Here is a 12947-nt window from a genome sequence, read left to right as displayed (position 1 = left end):
CTATTGTGACAGCCAATCACAGTGGTCCCATGATTGGGAAGCCTGTTCCACCCTGAGCATATACTGTAGACCAGGGGGTCTCAAACTGGTGGCCCTCCAGCTGTTGCAAAACCACAAGTCCCATGAGGCATTGCAAGGCTGACAGTCACAAGCATGACTCCCACAGGCAGAGGCATGATGGGACTTGTAATTTTGCAACAGCTGCAGGGCCGCCAGTTTGGGACCCCTGTAATATATTTATTGTTTTTACGGTAATAATAACGATATTTCAATAATTCATATTGATGAGGAAAGTTCCAAGAAAGTCCGTTCAGTTCTCGTGTAAAAACTCAAAAATATATTTAATAATAAAAACAGCAAAATATTACAAAAACAATGTCAAAATGGAGAATATAAAAAATAGCATCAATAAGTTTCTTATTTTTGAAATGAAGATTGTATAAATGTATCTTTGTGTGTGTGTGTGAGAAGGTTTGTCAGCCTCCTTCAATGTCTCCAAGTCTCTGCATCAAAAACTTCTGTGTCTAGCTCTTACTCCACAACTCAAACCCATGAAAACAGCCCCGCCTTCCTAAAAAGCCTGGTTTAACTTTACGCTGAATCTTATTGTTCCACAGAAAGCCCCGGAACTTACACAAGGGTGGTGGTTGCTCAGTCTCTAACATTCCTGAGATGTAGGCATGTGGTCAGAATTATTTAACGTATACAATATACGTTGTTTTTTGTTTTAACATCTAAATCAAATACTACATATACTAATCTGTATATTATATTCATTTAAGACGCAATGTTCTTATTATTATCTTAACCGAGAAATATTGTAATATAAAGAAATTATGATCTTTAACTAAAACTTTGAAACTTTTGCATCTTAAGTAATATAAAACCTTCCTTCTCATCTGTGATGGGGGAGGTGAAAGGTCAGCTAGCTCACTCTTAATTACTGCCATATGTGGACTCTCCCAAGATATATATATATATATATATATATATATATATATATATATATATATATATATATATATATATATATATATATATATATATAATTATATATACACAATTTAATTATTATGTAGAGTCTCATGCATTCATAAATATTCTAACAGGCCCCTGCTGTAGACCTATTTAAAAAGACAACGAGGCTAGATGGGAAAGGTTTAATAGATCAAAAGGGAGCAAATAAGAGACATTCAGGTTTGTTAGGGTTTCCGTACACTTTAATGGAATCCTGCAGTGTGGAAGAACAGTGGTGCTGCCACCATTGAAGATCTCTTCTGAAGATACCAATTCCCTGGTTGTCATGCTGATCCATGGCTTCAGTCTTTTTCTCACTAATTGCCCTGGAACCAGTGTGGAGAGCAGGAGTTGTGATTTCAGTTTGTGATTTGCACGCCTCTTCTGGTCAGACATGTATTTATAGAAAAGCAGAATACTTTAAAAGCTAAAGGACTTTAAAATCAAGATTTTGGGAGACCTTTGTGCTTTTGCCACCCTTCTGGTGCTAGAGAGAGTCAGCTGTGGGTCTAGTTAAAGGGGACAATGACTTGTGTGATAAAGAGCTTTGTTCATCTGATTCTCTACTTAAAGGCACTTTGCTGTTGTGGCTCTAAGAAGTTTATAGTAACTACTACTACTACTACTACTACTACTACTACTACTACTACCTTAAAGCTGAAGTCTACTGTTTGCTACAAACACGAACTTTAATATAGCTTGTCCCGAAAGAATACCCAAGTCCTCAAGTTGTATATTGTTTCTGTTTTTGGAGTATCCCACCTAATTACCTCAACCCTATCCAATCTCTCATAAAATAAAACAACAAAAACATCACCCCTAGACTGGTCATTGAAGAAAATAGTGACTGAGCCTGTGTCCATGGCTGCGAGGAAAAGCATGTGGGGAAGACCTGGACAGTATTCCTGCGGCTCCTAAGGGAGTAGCGCTACATGTAGTTGAATACTCTGCCACTGTGGTATACACCCATATGTTACCTAAACTTGAATTGAATCAGTGGTCTCCAAACTGTGGCCATGGGGGCTGGATGCAGCCCTTTAATTATTATTATTGATTTATATAGCGCCAACAGTTTACGCAGCACTTTACAATGTAGAGGGGGGACAGCACAATTACTGTACAATACAGAAGGGACAGGAGGGCCTTTAATTGCTTTTATCTGTTATCTATATATCTATTATCTATTATATCTATTATTTGTCCTTGGGACACTATTTTATTCACTGACACCAATGAAAGGTACAATACCTCTCAATGACACCAACGATGGGGCACAATTCTTACCAATGACATCAATGAATGGGGCACAGTTCCTCCTAATGACACCAACAATGGGGCCCAATGGCATGAATGATAGGACACAATTCATTCCATTGACACCAATGCTAGAGCACAATTCCTCCCCTTGACACCAATGATGTTGGATTGTTTACTCCTACTGATGCTGGGACATTTTGAAGCTCTCGATGGCCAAAGTTTAGTCCCTCTAAAGTCTGAAGGACAGTAAACTGGCCCTTTGTTTAGAAAGTTTGGAGACCCCTGACTTGAATACATGAGGCCTTAAAGTGGTCGTAAACCCTTACAGACCACTTTGACCTACAGGTAAGCCTAGATCAAGGCTTACCTGTAGGTCCAAGAAATATCTCCTAAACCTACACGGTTAAGGAGATATTTTACAAAAAAAAGGTCACCGCTGTCTACGGTGCATGCATGCCGTAGACAACGGCGCAGGCGCACTGGGCGCGCTACAAGTGAAGGCGAACGTGCCGTCACTGATAGCTCCCGCGCAGATGCAACAGAGTGACGTCATTGCAGCTCCGGCCAATCACAGCGCCGGAGCCGCGAGACCCAGGAGTCACTCCGGGATACATGGCAGCGGCGGAGATGAAGAACGAGGACCGCTTCGGGGGTTTCGATCTCAGGTAAGTTATTCATAATGAGCTAGTATGCTATGCATACTAGCTCATTATACCTTTGCCTTGCAAAGTTTATTTTTATGGGGTTTTTTTTCCTGGGTTAACTTCATCTTTAACTGTGGTACAAATCAATTTTAAAAATCAACGTAATCATTTTACCAAACAAAATATATCCCTTTATTAATGTTCCAATTATAACTATGGACTGATAGGATTCAAGGGTTGCACAGCAAGCCCCAGGGAACTGCTTGTGGTCCCAGCTCTTCAGATTGGCCACCAAGGCCATATAGTAGAGAAGGTGTCAACTCTTTTCAAAGACTAATTGTACACACTTCAAATTCAATTTATAAATACCATACTGGTGACCCCACAATAGGGTTACAAGTATTTCCCGGAAGGGAGTTTAACAAGACATGTGGCCACTTATTAAAATGAGAAGAAAAGAAGTTTAACCTTAAACTACGGAGAGGGTTCTTTACTGTAAGAGTGGCAAGGATGTGGAATTCCCTTCCACAGGCGGTAGTCTCAGCGGGGGCATCGATAATTTCAAGAAACTATTAGATAAGCTCCTGAAGCAACATACAGGGATATACAATGTAATACTGACATATAATCACACACATAGGTTAGACTTGATGGTCTTTTTTCGACCTCACCTACTATGTAACTATGTAAGTTCATCTACCCTGCCCTTTACTGACCCTTTGGACTAGTGACCACTACAGGTCTCTCTCTGCCTTGCAAGCCCACAAACGTTTCAGCCCTCTCCTACCCATGAGCTAATAGAAGAGCCATTCTCACTGGAAGGCTGATTTCAAATTTCAGCATTAAATGAAGTGGATTTAATGACTTTCCATGGAAAGTTCTTTTTCAAGGGCCATAACCTTCAAGATAAACATATCTATTTTTATATTGTTATAGATGCATATGTGATGATGTAAATATGTGTGGACATTATGCACACAAGGCCCAGTCTTCAGGAATTTGGTGGGGGCAATGATATCTTCAGGCTTTCGGAGCAGATGGAGATATCATCATTGTCGTCTTCTTAAATGAATAGTAGGCTCCTTTGGCACTGGCCCAAACCACACCAGTAGCATACTCCGTAGTGGTACCATTTTGATATTTTCCATTCAGGTTGGCACCATGGCACTGGTTGTACCAAAATGCACCATGATAATTCGTGGCACAATTACCGCCGATATAGGTATCTCTATCATTGTCATGCGTGGAGAAATTCATCCCAATGTGACCGCCCAAGGAATTCCCTGCAAGGAACAGCAGAATAATTATTGGTTGGAAAGGAAAAACAAGATCAACCGTCATGTGATTGTCATTGACATTCTTGGGGCCTGCTGATATTGATCCTCTGGGGTCAGTTTGACTAACTTTTTAGTTGATCTGTGATTGACCTACAGTGCAAACTCCCCTTGGCTGCTGTGTAGGAAACTCATATAAATGTTTGTCCAGAATTTCCTTTTATCCATATAAGCCAAGTGGTGCTCAGGGAAGCTAATAAAGCTGGGCAAAAAAAAAAAAGAAGCCATAAAAAAACCTCTGCAGCTCACTGATATTGATGGGTCCAGGACGTTTATCAACACATGCTTAAAAGCAAGCTGGCAAGTAGATGTGTGCCCTTGGTCCAATAAAAGGCTAGCTAGAAGATAAAGAGTGTCCTAGAAAAGATCTTCCAAATGCTGTAACCACTTGACCTTCAGAAGGTTTTACCCCCTTCATGATCAGGCCATTTTTTTTTTTTTGCTTTTCAGCACCACGCTACTTTAACTGGTCATGCAACGCTGTACTCAAATTAAATGTATGCCTTTTTTTTTCCCTCACAAAAAGAGATTATTTTTTTTTTTTTGGTGGTGTTTGATCACCACTGTTTTTTTTTAAAATTATATAAACAAGAAAAGACAGGAAATTTTGAAAAAATAAAAAATATTATATAGATATATATATATATATATATATATATATATATATATATATATATTACTTTCTGTTATAAAACCTATCCAATAAAAAATAAAAAAAATAAAATTCTTCATAAATTTAGGCCAATGTGTATTCTACTACATGCCCTTGGTAGAAAAAAATAAAATCACAAAAAGTGTATATTGATTGGTTTGTGTGAAAGTTATAGCATCTACAAACTATGAGATATATACTGTATTTTTTGTCATCATTTTTTTTTTTTTATGTAAGTAATGGCGGTGATCAGTGACTTATAATGAGACTGTGATATTTCAGCAGGCAATCTGACACTTAAGCTGGCTACAATCTTCCTTTAGATTTACCAATACCATGTAAAACAAGGTCAAACCTAAATACTTTCAGTTTGTATGCAATCAGGCAGGCCCTTGTGCTACATAGTTGGAGGTATATCCAAAGTAAATTGACCAACAAAAATTGTTTAACCACTTTAGCTCCAGAAAGGTTTCGATTAGATTCAACATTTCGGAAATTCAAAATTTCGGAAATTGGAAAATTTGGTTTCGGAAGTTCGGAAATTTGAAAATTCGAAATGAGGAAATTTGAAAATTTGGAAATGTAGAATTTTGGAAATTTAAAAATTTGGAAATTTAGAAATTTGGAAATTTAGAAATTTGAAAATCCGAAAATAAGAAGGAAAATCTGAGAATTTGAAAACTCGAAAATCTGAAATAACTAATAATAACTATTAAATTATAGGTATTGAAATTTCCTTTCAAATTTGTCTGTTAGCGAATGTAACGAGTACAAATTTATCAGAAGTTTACGAATGATCTGAAATAACGAATGCCGTATCTAAAAGAATGGAATGTAGCAATCTAATAATAATATATAACAATAATAATAATCAAACCTTTTTATTATTATTATTTATTATTAATTTGTTCCATTCCATTTGTTTAGATTCGGCATTCGCTATTTCGGATAATTAGTAACTTCAGATAAATTTGTATTCTTTTTACGTCCACAAACAGCCAAATTTGAACGTAAATTCCAATACCTATAAATTTAATAGTTAGTTATTATTTTGAATCGTACTGATTCTCGTCTGCAGTGGAGAAACTAGACTGCCCCTGCCTACAAACTGGTCCAACATTGAAGGTGGAACTTTGCAGTCTGCCTACAACCTTAAGAAGAGACATTCTTTCTAGGACAGTGAGCTGCACATTTCAGACAGACGGGACAACTGGTTCGCCAGGGGGTGTGGAAAAGGCCATCTAAAGTATGTTCAACTGGAATAACCATTTTAACAGAGGGATGGGGGCCTATGGCACCTTATGTCACTCACATTTGATGTCGTTTAATTTTCCTACCTTGGTGATATTTCAATATTTTACAATTTTAGCCACATAATTTATGCCCTATATTTCATGGCTTTATGGTGATTGATTATGTGACTTAAAGAGTGGTTTTACAATCATTCACGTCCCCATCTTGGTTTTGGCCATAAAACATTTGCCTTGACACATTTCATGACACCATGATGGTTGGGGTGACTGAGTTACCCTTGTGGCTGTAAATGCCGGGGTATGTTCCTGATACTCGTTTTAACTAAGAAAGACATTTGGATGACTTATGAACTAACTAATTTTTGCTGGGACTCACATGGTCTTCTGAGTTAGGAACCTTGGCACCCCAGATGTTTTGGAACTACATTTAACATGATGTTCAACTACACTGCAGAGTGCACAAGCGGCATGGGAAATGTTGTTCCAAAACATCTGGGGTGCCAAGGTTCCCCATCACTGGTCTAGTTGGTCTGCTCTCTGCCCTAGCAAAAGTAATTAAAAGATACAGTGGCCTCTATGACCCACAATTTCAGAAACATCATACATTGTATGGTATTATGGTGGTAAAATACCATCCCAGCACTGCCCAGATGGTGTAATAAATACAAAAAATCTGTGAAAGTTGATGATCTAATAAAAGAAAGTTCAAATAAAAATGTACTGCTTACCGGCAGGTTTGGTAGGATCACCCTCTTTAAACCCCTCCAAGTATAGTTTGTATCCATCTTCTTCGGGGTCAACCGCTAGACGGGAGAGGGCAAAGTCTTCATACGTTACAAAACGGTCAACGTCATCCCAATCCACCAAGGTGATTCGGAGACGATAGCTCTTTTTCAGAGTTAAGAGGTAGATATTCTGCAAACCTGAATTGGTCAGATATAAATTAGTTAACCCACCACCACCATCAATCTGCTGTAGAATAATATAGGAGGAACATGATAAGAAAAGATGGTAAAGTAGCAGAAGACTAAAGCCTTTACCCAACCAATACTCTCCATCCACTCTTCCGAACCCGGCTTTGTACTCTTTCCAGCCTCGATAAAAGCTCACTTTTCCATCAAACCTCTTCTGAAAAACCTGAAATTAGAAGATTAGGTCATTGATTTACTAAATGCTTATGATATTTTGATGTACCTATAACAGTGACCTAGACTTCAACAAAAGCAGAGAACTCCTCAGATGCGTTTTGCCCTTTTGGGGCTTAATTGTAGAGTCTCTACAATTAGGAATGTGAATATAGGCGTGACTGTGCTAACTTTGGGTGAAATAAGAAAAAGCAGCTACAAAAAATGTGACAAACATATAAAGCATGCATGGTGAATGTTGTAGCTCTGATAAATGTACACATCAGTATTCAAATAAAACCGTGCAAAAGGTCAAAGTGACAAGTATGAAAGGACAAATGTGAAAAAAGTCCAATAAGTAAACTAAATCTGTTATAAATGGCCTATATATTGTCCACAAAAAGATGGCGAAACAGGGACGTGTTGTGCTGACACTGTCCAACCAGGAAAACGTCAAGATGGTACTTCATCAATAGAAGGAAGAGGTATATATACTCTTACTGGAACTGGTGGACTCAAGTGTCAGAGACAAAGAGCCATATAGGCTCACAGAACTACACAGAACTCCAAGGGATCCAACGTTAAGGATGGCCCCCAAACGAACCTCTGTTGGGAAGAACACCGAGACTGGATCTAGAAGGTCGGAAACCTGACTGGACAGCAGGGCAATCTCTCATCCGGGTAGTATAAAAAAAATAAATGCTCCTCTGCTGCCAGTTCCAGCAATGTCTCCTCTCTACCTTATCCCGACTCGAGTCCACCAGTTCCAGTAAGAGTATATATACCTCTTCCTTCTATTGACGAAGTACCATCTTGACGTTTTCCTGGCTGGACACCAGTTCCGGTAAGATTAAGGGTAGGGTAGGGTTAGGATAGTGATTGGTAAGAGATTAGTGATTGGTGTTAAGGTTAGAAAGTACTTACCGTCCAGGGTCCATCTTTGGTGGACATGTCACAGTATACAGGGACAGGATTTGAGTATTTCCCTCCAGGATATATCAGATACACTCCATCTTCTTTTTTTCCCTGAGAGGCCAAATCTGCACAGTCATGAGGGTAACAGGTCTCCGAACAAGTCAGAACTGAAATAAGGGGAACAGGGATAAGTCAAATACCGTGGTATACATGTTCTGTAGGCATTTTGTCTATCTACAGCAGCTTTTCTCAACCAAGCCTCTGCAGAATCGTAGGGTTCCTTCAGAGGCTGCTAAGCAACATTTGCAATCTGCAAGAGGGGACATTTTTTCCAATACCCACCTGTATAAGGGGCATTCTTCCAAATGACTACCAATGTAAGGAGTATTATTCCCACAGAAAACCAAAGTAAGCAGCATTCTTCCTACTGTCCACCAATGTAAGGAAAATTCCACCCCATGGTTAGCAATGTAAGGGACATATTTTCCAATGTTCACCAATGGAAGGAGGACATTCTTCCCACTGACCACCAATGTAATAAGCATTCTTCCCACTGACCATCAATCTAAGGAGCATTCTTCCCACTGATCACCAATGTAAGGAACATTCTTCCCACTGATCACCAATGTAAGGAGCATTCTTCCCACTGACCATCAATCTAAGGAACATTCTTCTCACTGATCACCAATGTAAGGAACATTCTTCCCACTGATCACCAATGTAAGGAACATTCTTCTCACTGATCACCAATGTAAGGAACATTCTTCTCACTGATCACCAATGTAAGGAACATTCTTCTCACTGATCACCAATGTAAGGAACATTCTTCTCACTGATCACCAATGTAAGGAACATTCTTCCCACTGATCACCAATGTAAAGAGCATTCTTCTCACTGATCACCAATGTAAGGAACATTCTTCTCACTGATCACCAATGTAAGGAACATTCTTCCCACTGATCACCAATGTAAGGAACATTCTTCTCACTGATCACCAATGTAAGGAACATTCTTCTCACTGATCACCAATGTAAGGAACATTCTTCTCACTGATCACCAATGTAAGGAACATTCTTCTCACTGATCACCAATGTAAGGAACATTCTTCTCACTGATCACCAATGTAAGGAGCATTCTTCCCACTGATCACCAATGTAAGGAACATTCTTCTCACTGATCACCAATGTAAGGAACATTCTTCCCACTGATCACCAATGTAAGGAACATTCTTCCCATTGATCGCCAATGTAAGGAACATTCTTCCCACTGATCACCAATGTAAGGAACATTCTTCTCACTGATCACCAATGTAAGGGACATTCTTCTCACTGATCACCAATGTAAGGAACATTCTTCTCACTGATCACCAATGTAAGGAACATTCTTCCCACTGATCACCAATGTAAGGAGCATTCTTCTCACTGATCACCAATGTAAGGAACATTCTTCCCACTGATCACCAATGTAAGGAACATTCTTCCCACTGATCACCAATGTAAGTAACATTCTTCTCACTGATCACCAATGTAAGGAACATTCTTCTCACTGATCACCAATGTAAGGGACATTCTTCTCACTGATCACCAATGTAAGGAACATTCTTCCCACTGATCACAAATGTAAGGAACATTCTTCCCACTGATCACCAATGTAAGGAACATTCTTCCCATTGATCGCCAATGTAAGGAATGTTCTAACCACAGCCTCCATATCTGGGGTACAGAGAGCCACCAGTGCTGAGAGCGGGGCATGTCTACAATGGGACACTTATATGTGACAGTTTCCCACACAGTGTTGTATTCCTGGCCCTATTCAGTGGTTGGCTGGGAGATTTCCTGGCTGGAAGCTAAATGTAAACAGAGGGGTTGGGTATATTGGTGATATCATTACCCAAATATAGTAATATCCATATTTGGGAAACAATTTGTGGGTGGAACCTAATAGGGCACTAACAGAATAGCTTCCTGTCAGGTCCACCTTACTTGTGACTGACATTGCATGGAAGTGGGTGGGTTCAAAAGCTGCTATTGGATTATGATTTAATAGCATGGAGGACCTAATGGAAAACTAGTCCCTCAGTTGCCCATCAGGCTTTTCCCACCCCTAGTACAAAACTCCTCAGCCATGTGCTTGTCAGTTTGATAGACATTGCCGGTGGTGAGGGAGGAAGCTTACTGTGGAAGGACTGTCCAGTATGGACATTCTGAAATGGCAAATCTATGTTCCTGTCTGAGACAGGTAGAGGAATTGTCCACAAGCTTTAACAAGTTTGGTGTGGTGGCCTGATGGAATTCTAAAAGGTGTCTATGAAACCCTTTATGGAACCCTTTAGTTCGGCTGAATGTTCATCTTTCCTTATTAATTGTCAGTATGTGCACATTATTTTGTCTCTTACCTTCTTCCTGGTTCTTTGGCACCTCGCTGGCACCCTGGCATCCTCTCCCCAGGATCAGGAACAGGGTGAGGATGGTGAGTGAGATCCACATCATCTACCTGATCAAGAAAGACCAGTTTAGTGTTTAATTGAAACTGATGGAGGGATTTTGCAGTCAAATTAATGCAAACTGCTTAGGAGATTGGCTTCGGAAAAAAAAACCCCCTCCAAAGCCACAATATACTGTAACTATCTAGGAGCTTTTGATGTGTTTCTAGACTAGGGTGACCAGACATCTCCGGTTTCCCGGGGACAGTCCCTGGATTGAGGACACTGTCCCCGAACCAAATCTGTCCCTGGTTTTGTCCCCGGATTGGATTTGGGCAGGGGCTGGGGCAATTTAAAATACAGTGAGTGCAGAATAAAAAAAAAAATCAGAATTACACCCCCCCCCCCCCCCATAGTTATTCTATGCCCCTTTCTGATGATCATGTGCTGGTCAGAGCGGAGAGAATATTTCTTCATTTTCGGGTGCATTTCCATTTTGCTCCTGCTCGTATGTTCTTCTGCCTTGGCTCAAGTCCCGACCAGCCACCTGCCCATCTCCTTGCCTTCCCTGGCGGAGTTATCTTCCACCGCTCCTCACACAGTAGTACCCTGGGCCCCGGAGAGTAGGACTTGACAGGCTGTGAGGCGGGCAGTGACGGGCAGAGAGTGACTAATTGCCGCCATTACTAGTAAAAAAAGAATATGTTGTCGGACTTCATTTTAAAAATCTGGTCACCTTATTCTAGACAGATGTATTGATACGTTTTTGAAGCTTTGAGCTTTCACACTTTATGTCAGCCACACCATATTGGATGGACTTTGTATGATTGCACTTTATTTGTCTGCACTTTAATTGTACTATTATACTATATTACTAAGTAATATTATGTTATTGTATATGATGATATAGGTATTTGAATGCTAGATATTGCATTGTTTTAAGTTATAGGAGCAGCGCTGAGTTTAATATTCCTTTTTTTTTGCATCTCTTGGGGTTTTCACCTTACACTACAGTAGCAGCCCAATTGTATATTATTTGTATCAATATATATACTTTATTCCCATAGTGCGGGTTTTCTGTCTAATCTTTTCAAAGCTATAGTATTACTCTATGACAATAACATAGTATATAAGGTATACATAACCTAATGTACATTACATTTGAGTATGTTGATAAAAATAACAATAATATGGGTAATAATAATAATAATAATAATGAAAACAATAACAATATTAATAATGATGATAATAATAATAATGATAATTATCATTATTATTATTATTATTACATTAGTAGTAATAATAACAATACTAATAACAGTAATAACAATTATAATACTAATAATAAGAATAATGATACAAAATAATAATGCTAATAATACTAATAATAATAACAATAATAATTATTGTTTTATTTGTTATTATTATTACTATTATTATCAATAATAATAATGATAAAAATAACTTACCTAATTTTATAAAAAAATAATAATAATAATATTAACAATAATAGTAATAACAACAATAATAAAATTAATATTCATCATTATAAAAATAATAATAATAATAATAATCATAATAATAATAATAATAGAAGTTCCCATACCTAATACAATGAATCGGGGGACTTTCTTGATTGGCTATCTTCTGGGTTGAGACCACTCAGGAATTCTTATCTTCTATATATACTATGGTAATGTGTTGCTCAATTCGCTGAGGATGTCTTACACAACATAATCTCACGGATGTAGTTCTTTATCCTGGCGTAGAATCAGCATTTTACACCATTTCTATGTTCTGGTTATGTTTGTTTGGACATCTCCGTATGTCATCAAGTTTAACTTCCTTTTCATTTTATGGGGAAACAAATTTAAAAATAAAAAATAAAAATAACTTACTTAATTTTATAAAAAATACTTATAATATTAACAATAGTAATAATATATAACAACAACAATAAAATTAATATTCATCATTATAAAAATAGTAATCATAACTAGAAAAGCTACAATTTCTGGGGAAATTGTGTGAAGTGTTCTTGCCCCCACCTACTGGAGTGGGCGGAGTAACGGGGGGGTCATAATGTTTTGGCTGGTCATAATATTTTGGCTGGTCATAATGTTTTGGCTGGTCATGGGGTTGTCAGCTTTTGTCACCTCCCACTCTAGTTTTGAACATTTCGCCATTCATTCCTATGGGACAAATTTTGCTGCAAAAATGCAGATATTTTGTGGACCATTCGGCGAAACGTTCCACAAAATAATAGCACACCAATCAGGAACAATCCACACATTTTGGTATATTACTGTCTATGTAGTGCAAAAGCTCT

The 12947-nt window shown here is 38.3% G+C and overlaps 1 protein-coding gene across 1 annotated transcript; it reads right to left on the bottom strand.

The window, feature by feature from the left end:
- Positions 1-322: 322 nt before the first annotated feature.
- LOC143923431 (microfibril-associated glycoprotein 4-like) lies at positions 323-12376 on the bottom strand. The gene is made up of 6 exons (XM_077447092.1): positions 12225-12376; positions 10592-10689; positions 8206-8363; positions 7198-7294; positions 6886-7080; positions 323-4201 (listed from the first exon to the last, which is right to left on the bottom strand). The coding sequence occupies exons 2-6, from the start codon at positions 10683-10685 to the stop codon at positions 3939-3941; spliced, it is 807 nt and encodes a 268-aa protein (XP_077303218.1). The 5' UTR covers positions 10686-10689; positions 12225-12376; the 3' UTR covers positions 323-3938.
- Positions 12377-12947: the final 571 nt, after the last annotated feature.

Source organism: Lithobates pipiens, unplaced genomic scaffold, assembly GCF_037356315.1.
Source record: "Lithobates pipiens isolate NorthernLeopardFrog02 unplaced genomic scaffold, aLitPip1_a1.2 Scaffold_22, whole genome shotgun sequence".
NCBI lineage: Eukaryota > Metazoa > Chordata > Amphibia > Anura > Ranidae > Lithobates > Lithobates pipiens.
The sequence above is the reverse complement of the archived record's forward strand: the minus strand, read 5'-3'. Positions and strand labels throughout refer to the sequence as shown.